This window comes from Tigriopus californicus, chromosome 3, assembly GCF_007210705.1.
Source record: "Tigriopus californicus strain San Diego chromosome 3, Tcal_SD_v2.1, whole genome shotgun sequence".
In the NCBI taxonomy this organism is placed as follows: Eukaryota; Metazoa; Arthropoda; class Copepoda; order Harpacticoida; family Harpacticidae; genus Tigriopus; species Tigriopus californicus.
Window position 1 is genome coordinate 2689153 of NC_081442.1, and position 11085 is coordinate 2700237.

General features: G+C 41.1%; 1 protein-coding gene across 1 annotated transcript; it reads left to right on the forward strand.

The window, feature by feature from the left end:
• The first annotated feature begins 5359 nt into the window (after positions 1-5359).
• Positions 5360-9937, forward strand: LOC131877900 (uncharacterized). The gene is made up of 3 exons (XM_059223731.1): positions 5360-5580; positions 5645-5902; positions 9601-9937. Exons 1-3 carry the CDS (start codon positions 5541-5543, stop codon positions 9816-9818), a joined length of 516 nt encoding a protein of 171 aa, XP_059079714.1. The 5' UTR covers positions 5360-5540; the 3' UTR covers positions 9819-9937.
• Positions 9938-11085: the final 1148 nt, after the last annotated feature.

The following is an 11085-nucleotide window of genomic DNA, read 5'->3' on the forward strand; positions in this document are numbered from 1 at the left end:
CAAGCTAATCAAACAAGAACATCAACAAGAAACTAGATAGTTCTTTATTATCAATAAAGTACATGTTTGAGGATTAGCATTGCTATGGCAATCATTAGAGCCATTGCTCAATACCATTATATCACAATGCACCAGACAAGCAAACTAGTTAAAAGAACAATTTGGATATAAGAAAAAGCAGACCTCAGTTATAGGAACAATCCAGATAGAAGAACTTGAAGCAATTGGGGATTTTATTTGACACAAACGTTCCGTTTTTAAGTTCCAACCAGCAGTTGAAAAAAATTAAGTATAACCATTGATACCTTTCTCACTAGAATCTTTTAATTATCAGATGAAGCCTTTTACATCATTGTGCTATTCTAAAATCTGTGAAGGTTTTGCAGCTCCCCAGATTTTTGAAATGGCTTCATCAAAGTTAAGAAACACATTCAAATCTCAGTAAAAGGTGAAGCAGTTTCTCAAAAAAAATTAAACTGGCTTCATTTCTGTAGGGAAAACATGTAATGACTCAAGGATGCGTCTGGATACTAATTGATTGGCTTAATTATTTGGCATAGTTTTTTTGGCAATCCTGATTTATTTGCATGATAACTTCGAACGATTGCTTTTAGTCCAGCCTCTGTTGAGTGGATCTTCATACTGGGGTAACGTCCATGTATCAAATATATACTTTCCTCAACCTTGCTCTGATCCTTCCTGTGCTAGGGCTGACTCAGGGGGGCGATGACCCTAAAGTCGGCTGGGTTGGACTTGCCCTACCTGATCCAGATGAGGTGGAAGGCAATGTCCTCCTGACAGAATGATGCGGAACGTTCAATCGGAGTTGGTCAGGTTTAGGTTACCGATCAAGTTAATTTTCATCTTCTTCAGCCCTTAGTCAACTGCCATGGCTTTCAGGTCGATTTGATGGTAGTAATAAAAAAGTTAGCTCTTGAATATAAATCATGATATTATTCATTTCACCGCTATTTAGTTACATGGGATTTAATGGTCTAAATTTCATCGTTTTTTTGCCCCAAAATGGCCCGCTTATATGATAATTTGATTTCCCAAAGATTTAAGGTCGATTTTCATTATTTTTCTTTTTCTTGCAGAGTCTCACAACAGCTAAAAATGCTATATTATGTCAATTAAAACACACTAAAAGTGTTATCTTTGAAAATGTGTTTTACAATCATCATGTGCACACTTAGTTATGCATTCACTTCAATTCTGAAGACAATACATACAACACACAATGTTGTCATTTTTGAAGACTTTGTTGAAACTGATTAAAAATAGCTTCTTTAAGACTTCATTGATATCTGTGAAATTTTCAGTGACCGCTTAGCAGCTTTAAATGTCTTTGGGAATATTAGAGGGAAGCAAGTTAAACAATGAAGGAGCCCGGGAAAGAAGAGAAGTGGACTTCATTGTTCGAACTAGCCTGGATTCTCGAGGACTTGAAGGAGCTCTCAAAACGCTCATTAAGCCTCTACGGTCACTACAATTGACCCTAAATCCTGGGTTGGGACAAAGCTCATGGATACTTTTGAAGACGTACAGTATCAGATACCTTTCTTACCTGCTCTGAACACTGTACAGTCCCAACTTTTTTAGCCTCTCCCAATATGAGAGCTCTCTCAATCCTGTGATGTTCTTAGTGAAACATCTTTGGACTTGTTCGAGCTTTTGCAAACCTGCTGAACTAATTGGAGCCCAAATGGGTGAAGAATATTCAAGATGTGGCTGGAAAATCGACTTGTACAGAGTTAGCATCGTCATGTTGTCTCTGGACTTAAATGTGCGATACATCCAACCACACATTTGAAAAGCTTTACCCAGCTTTAACAATTTGCAACATTGCACAGAACGGATTCAATGATTTAATCCTCAATACCATAAGTTTGCTCTATTCCTTACTTATCACTTTTCACTATCTTTTTGGCTTTGTTTTTTTTAAATTATTCTCATTTCAGAATTGTTTTTTAGCTTATCAAAAATCAGTAAGTATTATTTCATGATCATATGATTTAGCATGTAGAAAGATCAGCTAAATTGGCAAAATGATCGGAATTGCAAAATTGCTTGACATCTTGATGACTTATGTTGGAAATGCCGTATGAGTTTGTCGATTATTACTTGAAAAGTAGCAATGGGGTCTTTTGAGGCGTCTGGGTAATGCCCTTGGACATGTTGACGGCCGTGCTTCCCAATTAACCAAAGAAACCACTTCTTCTTTAATGTATTCTCTTTACTGTAGCATAACCCTGACACCACAGGCAGAAAAGGTGGTCATCCTAGACCGGGCAAGTCATTTGACAAACAAGGCAGAGATAGTTGGCACAAATGAAGTATTATTACCGTCTTTGTTCGTGCTCACCCGGATCCCGTTGTGACCCAGTGCGTTGGTGACCACAACGGCATGCCAAATCGTTACCCGCTGATATTGGAAACATTCTAGGGCCTGTGCCCTCACTAGTTTGGCCAGTCCGTGCCAAACGATTTTCGCTGACATAATATTGTACGTCGTATTGATCTCAGAATTGGACAGATTGAGAATGGCATTTAACACGTCTGCTTGACAAACCTTGGGCACTACTGGGCGCACATGTCCATTTGGTGTGTCGGCTAGTATCACGGGTCCAGTGGGGCCTAATGAGACGTCTTGCAGCTTGAGTCCAGCGATAACTGCCCGAAGGGCTTGGACCTCTAAGTCATTTTGTTGTGCTGCAACCCTATGAAGAAAAATTACTCCCTTCAGAATTTCGTTCAAGGTAATTTGGGAGAGTGCATCCACCAATGGACTGTCTGGGCCTGATACATGCCGAGTATCTGTAGTAAGTTCTGCAATCTGATTTTGGGTTTACCAAGGATCAAAGACTTTGGGCATCGCAAAAATAAGCGGTTTGTGGTCTGCATATTTTGTGAAAGGACGGCTCTCCAAGTTGTATCGAAAATGCCACACCAGTAAAAACATGGCCAGAAACTCTTGGTCAATAGTAAGATATCTATACTAGTTGAGGTAACCCAAACTCATATGACCTGTAATTGTAAGCTGCTCTCGTCCCTTTCCGATTTTACTCTGTTCATTCTAGTTTCTACTCTGACATAAAATACACGTTCGCTTCCATGGAATTCACGATATCCTAACAGTCAATTACACAATATTTGAGATTGGGTATCTCTAGCTGACGGCGAAATAAAACCCAAGGGTTGCCACGCTTCAGGGGCAATTGTAGGGCTGCGCCCACTTCCACGTCGGGTGCGTCTGTGGAAAGGACAATTTAAGTTCCAGACCGAGGGGAAAGAGCGTTGTGGCCTCATACAAGGCTTAGTTCTGTCCACGTGGGGCAGGTTTGATATTGCCCGGGCTCCGCCTTTGGACGTCTTCAATGTTTTGGTCGGATTTAGATTGGCCATGGATCTCCTTGTACTCGCGGTCTTCCTCGATGCAGTGGCGATAGGGGGTGGGGCATCATAGTCCCTGGGCTTGGTGCCTGAGGGGAATCTTGCTGAAGCTTAAGTGCTAGCTCGACCTCAAGTCGGTTACCTCGATCAAACCACCAAACTCAAAAAGTGATCAAAAGTAATAGAGACAAAAACAACCCATTCGGGTCCCACCCTTGAAACCGTCAAATCACTTTCAAGGAGGAATTTTGTTCAACACTGTTTTGTACTAAATTTTTTCTTCTTATTTCAGTCTGATCAAGGATATGTGCTGCTCTTCTTTACATGATCAAATACTCATCCTCATTTAGTGTTCACCTCAAAAGTTATTCTTGCAGAGAAATACGTTCCTATTTCTAAAAACCTTTCAATCACACACTTTATACAATTTCCAATTCAATTAGCTATTCATCTTTCGTGTCTACGCACTGTCTGGGACAATATTATGTCCAATGTTGGCAAGTATACATTATCTGACCTAAAATCAATAAAAACGCACTACTTATTGCGACAGACTTCTTCATTGCCTTATTCGCCTTCCCTAAGGCCTCGTTGTTGGAATGAAATATTGCGCTCAAATCATAATTGTTGCCAATCCTTTGCCGTGGAGAGATGTTTCTTTTTGATATGTTCGTCAATGGCCAATGAACCTTCAATCATGTTGGTCGCCTATTTTTGGACGAGGATTGAAGTCATTATCTTTCTTTTAAGTAGCCAGCCGGGGTGGTGCCGAATTGTGACTGAAATAGGTCCGGGGAGGGGATGTGGAAACGTCAATCCTTTTACGACTAGGCCTGGCCAAAACTCAAGCTTTTGTTCCGTTGTAAAATATTTTGAAAATGAGGAACAACAAGTCAAGAAAGACAAATGGGAAGACGGACAAATCCAATCAAATAAAGGTGATTGTCAGTTTGGACACATTTGATTTCTTCCTAGAATTACGCTCTTTCAAAATAGGGTGGGTAAATTGGGGTGAGTGGAGTGTTTGTTCGGAAACATGTGGATCTGGAGTAAAGCAACGAACAAGAGCATGCAATTCGACGTATCCAGCTAACGATTGTCCCGGATCAATATTAATGATCGCTTACTGCAATTCAGGAGGATGTATAAGTAATTTTCTATTTCAAGCTTTCGAAAGAAGCAACATTCAAAATAACTTTATCTTTATAACTTTTAACTTACGTTTGTTTCCCATTCAGCAAATGGTGGATGGAGTGACTGGAGTGAGTGGATGGCTTGCGATTCTCAATGCAAGATTATGAATGAAACCAGATATCGAACCTGCGATAACCCATCACCCAAACTTGGAGGCCTTCCTTGCCCAGGACCTGAGTTGGATTTCAAAGATTGTTCCCTTGTTCGTGATTGTCCGGGTACATTAGCAGATATTTTCGTGGCTTATCCCCTTGACCGCTTGACTGCTTTGCCTTATCCCTCAACCAATCTGAGTTGAGAATTTCGGTCGACACAGAATCTAATTGGTTCTTGGAAGGGGTCAAGCGGACAAGCGGTGAAGCGGAATAGCCATGAAAATAGCAACTATTGTCATGCCATGTGCTAGTTGTGTTTATAATGCCACATTTTTCATTTAAATTGGTCATTGCCTAGGACAAATGCTTTTCCTTTCTTGATGACTGATTGTGGGTTAAAGAAATTATCTTGTGTTTGCGAATATTTGACACAGTTGAAGAACCATTGTTTTCGTTCTTAGCTAACGGCCGTTGGTCCGTTTGGTCTGTTTGGGATATCTGCCAACCCACATCCGGATCAACGGGAGCGGGAACTCAAACTCGGACCAGGAGCTGCATGTCTCCTTCTCTGCCAAATGAGGGCAATGCATGTGAAGGAGAAGCTAAAGAATCTAAAGCTTGTATTAAAGGCGACCCTGGTAGGGCAAAAATATAGATCCATAACTATTTTTTAACCTTTACGGACTACTTTGGCCTTATCTGTTCACAGTGGATGGAGAATGGGGCTCATATTCGGGTTGGAGTGATTGCGATTTGGACGGACGCAATTGTGGGGATAACGGTGAAAGATGGCAGGAGCGGAATTGCGTCGATCCCAAGCCAAGGTTTGGAGGTATACCTTGCAATGGCAGTGGAATTATGCATGAGGCTTGCAACATAGATTGCACATCTGCTATAGGTGACTTAATCAGGTTTCCTACGTAAGGGGCTCGTCCAAACTTTGAATGTTGTATAAATTTCAGAGCTTCGATTGACGGGACTGTGGGGAACGACTGGGCTCCAAGAAGAATGCCCCAATGGTCACTTTGTTACGGCATTTAAGACAAAGATGTCTTTGAATCAAGGAATAACGGGTGTTCGACTCCAATGCAATGACCCCAGTCAAGAGGAGATTCACAGCTTGGAACATCCTGATGGAAGTTATGGAGAATTTGTTCTCTCTTGCCCAGGTGGATACACGAAAATCAAGGGGAAGTTTCACCCTAATCAGCCTGACGGAGGTAATAAGTATGACGCTGAAGCAACTCTGACAACTATCTTTATTTAACGGATTTTCTCAAGGTGCCCCCTTTCGCACTGCAATGCCACTGTCAGTTAGTACCTGATGTACTTTCTTGCACAGATATATACAGATCCGATATACTGCTCAATTTGCTGGAAAATACGTGTAGCTGTTGCGAGCAGCAAAATAGTTGCGCCCAAACAGTGGTTGAAGCACCTCTCAACGTTGACTTGAGTTCGATGTAAATCGGAATAACTTGTTGAAGACTCGCGAAAAACTTCATGTCGATTTACAAAAAACACTTAGCGCTTATTTTCAATATGATAACAAATTCCGGGAAAATTCATTCAAATACATGAAGCAATACTGAGCACATGAACAGAGCAAATGAAGAAGCACTAGAGCATGTGAAGTGACGGAAGTTCAAGGAAAAATGTGGTCCGGCACCCTGATTTTGGGCATTTTGGGAGGGAGAATGAAGACAAGCATCACAATCAACTCGCACTATCCCCTTATTAAAGTGTCAATAATCCAGTGGTTTTGAGTGAGCTGTTTTGCAAAAACCAATAAAATGAACAAGTTTGGTGTTAGTCGGTGACAGCACTATGAAATTGGCTCAATAGCACAATGCTTTTTGCTTAGACGAGCATGTGCGAAAGCGGGCAAAATAAGTTTCAAAAAAAATAAAAATTGTTTTGCTGTTTAGCTATCCATGTATTATGGTTGTACTGAAGAAAAAGAGCTTGATTATTGTTTTTCACATTCTTCTTGCTCCTTTGGGTTCCGAAATAAGGTCTTCCCTTTACATCACCCAATAGTAAGATTTTAATGTAGGCACAGATCTATGCCTTCTTAGTGAACATCACATTTTGTTTCATTCTGAAGCCATGATTGGTCTCTAAGATGACTGCCATCATTGTTTGAGAACTGGATAGAAAAAACTCATGTTCTAGATCATGGAAAAAGGACAATACACCTTGAATTACCCATCAATGCCAATCAATACAAACTTTCTTATTTTTGCATTTTTATCCTTTGGTTTTTTAAGGAAAACATTTTAACCATCATATGGAATGCACTGTACGTACAGGGTGGAACGAAATTAAGGTTCAATCTTTGAGCCTTCTGAAAATCCTTCCCCCGTCCTCTAAAGAAATTTTTGATCATATTTTCAAAAAAGGGACGATTGAAGTAGGGGTCTTAGTTTGTCATATCTGAGGGCTTGGTCTGTCTATTGTAGCACTGTAAAGGCCCTCTTCTTGTTCAGTATGCCCTTTCATGTCAGCTCTCCAATTCACTTGAAATGAATTAGAACAGGTGGTTTGCTCGAAAGTTGTCTTTGTAGGGGACTTCAATTTTCCGGCCAGCACTGTAGCGTCCAGACGGGTTAATTCCCAATTCGAAATTGACATTTCAGTCGTTCAAAAACGTGGAAGAATTTGCAATCTTCCTCAATTTCTCCCAGCATGTTGGTTTAGCCACCAGACCGAATAACGATCTGGATTTAATCTTTTCCAATGCATGGAGTACGGCAATAGTGGAGAGGAAAGCTCTCTGAAACCTCGCTAGAAGACGTTTCAGTTTTGCGTTCCCTCTTTGGTGAGTGCTTGAACATGAATATGGAATTCATTGAGCACTCTTTCAGCGAGAATGCATCTGATCAGGAGGTAACGCATAGCTCTGCAAAACCTCGTCAGAAGACGTTCGATCTTCAACCGAGCTTTCCACCCCACTATTGAGGTACTCCATGTCCAATGTCACCCCTAGTAATCTGTCAGATCATCATATTCTTGATTACTCAAAAGCCGACTTGCTCAAAGATGAACATTGGCCATTGATTATAGAAATAGTAGTAGAACTAGACCTGGTTTCAATTCAGAAACAGGACTCGTCAATAGCTGGACAAAAACTCCAAAATATAAGAAGACTTTAATAAAAAAGAGTTGCAAACTAGATAAAAGGCCTTTGATAAAGTAGGTCATGGTCTTTTGTTAAACAGACTTCATTACATTGAAGTTTTACGTGAAAAAAAACGTAAAAGAAAACCATGAAATTTATTTTGCCAAATTTTGAACTAATGAACATTAATTTCAAGATGTTTCATTCTTTTTTTGCGGACATCCTTGCCGCTACCGGGATTGGAATCCCAGCAGTTCAAGACGAGAAGATTGTTCATTTTACTTGACTTTTATTTTTATATATTATTTGATCAACCAACGAATTATAATTGGCTGATCTGGCTAATCCTAGAATATAAGGTTGATCGGGAATTTTAGTCAAAAACTTGTCCAAGTCTGATTTAAATCCTGCTACTGGATCAACGCCTACATACGCCTTACGAATATTTGAAGGCGGTAAATTAAACAATTAAGGAGCCCGAGAAAGAAGAGAGTTGGACTTCATTGTTTTAAATAGCCTGGATTCTCGAGGGCTTGAAGGTGCTCTCAAAACGCACGTTAAGCCTCTACGGTCACTACAATTGACCCTAAATCCTGGGTTGGGACAAAGCTCATGAATGCTTTTGAAAACGTGCAATATCAGATACCTTTCGTACCTTCTCTGAATACTGTACAATCCCAACCTTTCTAACCTCTCCCAGTACGAGAGCTCTCTCATATCCTCAATGTTCCTCGTAAAACATCTTTGGACCTGCTCGAGCTTTTGCAAACCTGCTGAACTAATATGAGCCCAAATGGGAGAGGCATATTCAAGATGCGGCTGAACAATCGACTTGTACAGAGTTAGCATCGAGACACTATCTCTGGACTTAAACATCTGATATATCCAACCACATGTTTGAAAAGCTGTTTGAAATCAAAAGCCCGCGCAATGGGCTCCTTGCTTGGGTCCCCAAATTAATATCCTAAACTGTGCATGTTTCTAGATCAAATTGTTTTACTGTGGGTGCTCTCTCTCAACAATTTACTCTGGGTGAAGAGACGTGGGCTAAAAATACAAGTATTTTTGTTTTTGCTCCTTGCCTGTGTTAAGTATTTGGATTCTAGTAGCGTTTTCAGGAAAGCTTGAGCTTTTGCCAAATAATGTAAGTAGCAACAATGTGGGAATGGGGGAGCCGTTACAAATGGACGAACCCAGAAGATTAGGAAAATGCAATATTTTATGGAGGTGCAAAGGTATCTTTTAACAACGATATTTAAAAGTATCCATGAGCGTTGTCCTCAACCAGGTTTCAGGACAAATTGTAGAGATTCTAAACGTTTCATACACTTTTGAGCACTCCACAATCCAGGCTAGTCGAAACAGAGAAGTGTTGTTTTCTCTTGCGGGTTCCTTCAATGTTCCATTTCAAGATCAGCTGAAGTTTTTCCTTTCACCAGTAAAACGACCTGCTCAATGATTGAAATTCTATAACAAGATCTGAAGGCAATGCTCAAAATGAATATCTCATCTTGACATCTGTGAGTCCTGATAGTGTGGATTAAACGTGACAGAAGTGTTCGGAAACAAGCAACATAAAAACATTTTTATTTTTCACATTATGTCCTAAACGTCAATCCAAAATACCCCAAGAGCCTATGCTGCATTTCAAAATCTAATAAAATTTGCATTACTTGTGAGACCAAAACAAGGCGACAAGTGGTTTTGTACTTTATCTTTGAATTAATAGTAATGCTCCACATGATTGTATGACTCAGTTTGTTGTCCAATATTTCCAATTACATTCTCTCCCAACAGATAACAGAGACTGCACTTGTGTAGACATGTATTGCCCGGAAACAGGCCAATGGCACAAATCGATTTGTGAGCCGGGTTATTTCCCTGCCACTTTCCAAGGTCCAGAATCATGTGACCCCGGTCAAGTCATTTGCGGAATAAAAACAAAAGTGTGGATGGGGGATGGAGACAAGACCGGCTTGGGAAGTGTGTTCATGAGATGTTGCGTAAAACCATGAAGAATATGTACGTTTACAATGACATTACATATGTGCATCTTTTCGCTTTTTATTGGTTTCCAACCATAACACTGAATGGTTTCATTAAGGTTTGGTATTTGTTGCAAATATATTGTATATTCAGGGCTTGAGTAATCCGTTAATTTTTGAGTCCCGCCATTGATAACGCGTTATTTTTCTACAAAAGTAACGTTAACGGAATGGGGATTGTAACCCTCCCAATACTACATTCTAAAAAGAGAGAAAAAAATAACGGTTTCCTCTGTGGCAGCCCTGTCAAGCCACTTTCCCACTTCTTAAAACAGAACTTCTCTATTCTGTCCATTTTTCCATTGAAACTCTTTTCGTCCTGCAAATACATTAAGTAGGCGAACTTATAATGTTCACCACAGGGGTGACACCAACGTGATGCTTCACTGATTCCGGACTCATGGCCGTCTAATAGAGACCCCCCCCATGGACTGAGTCCTGCTCTCAACAACTACCTATCCTAGGCTGCCTAACTGAGTCCCACCCTCAGGGCAAAATCCCGACCTCATCAACTCCCAACTCATTGACTGACTGGCCCTTGTCTGACTGACTAACTGGCCCTCGCTTCGTTGTCAGACTGGCCCCCGCCTCATTGCTGACTGGCCCTCGCCTCATTGACCGGCTCTTGCCTCATCTGAAATCACACTTCCAGCAAGAAGCTGGGGAAGCCATGTGGCGACCTTGTCAAGCCACTTTCTCTCTTCTTCCTATGGGGACGTTTAGGCAAGCTCTGGCAGGTTCGTTTGTTTGCTGTTACCATTGTCAGTGATGCAAGTTTGGGGGCTTCAAACACGTTGCTAGGGTCGGAGGGTGCACCTCGCCCGGCCAGCGAAGCCAACCATCGCATCATCCAAGTCCAAATTCCGATAGGCAGTTTCAAGTCCGGTATCAGATTGGTTCTCCGTCTGTGGGTGTGGTTAGCGTCTAAAAATTTCCTTGAGAAAGGTCGGGGAGGAGAATCGAACCGGTGACCTCTCCCATGCTAGGAAACTGCGCTAACCACTACACCACTTCTCCTCCCTAAAAAGAGTTGCTTCCGGCGCCGGACTTTGAACCCACGACCCCTAGGGAGAGGATTCTTGCCTTGTTAGCGCTGCCTCTTAGACCGCTCGGCTACACCAGCTCCTTAATATTTAAAAATCCTCATCATATTTAAATTACTGCATATATAAAAGAACTGCTCTGATAACTTAAATGGGCAAACAAGCGGTCAATCCTCCGAAAAGGGTAATATATA

What these genes read in the sequence shown, in the direction of transcription:
- LOC131877900 (XM_059223731.1), top strand. Translation starts at nt 5,541, where the DNA reads ATGCATGAGGCTTGCAACATAGATTGCACATCTGCTATAG. An exon ending in AGATTGCACATCTGCTATAG is followed by an intron (nt 5,581 to 5,644) that starts GTGACTTAATCA and finishes TATAAATTTCAG; the next exon opens with AGCTTCGATTGACGGGACTG. An exon ending in CCCTAATCAGCCTGACGGAG is followed by an intron (nt 5,903 to 9,600) that starts GTAATAAGTATG and finishes CTCTCCCAACAG; the next exon opens with ATAACAGAGACTGCACTTGT.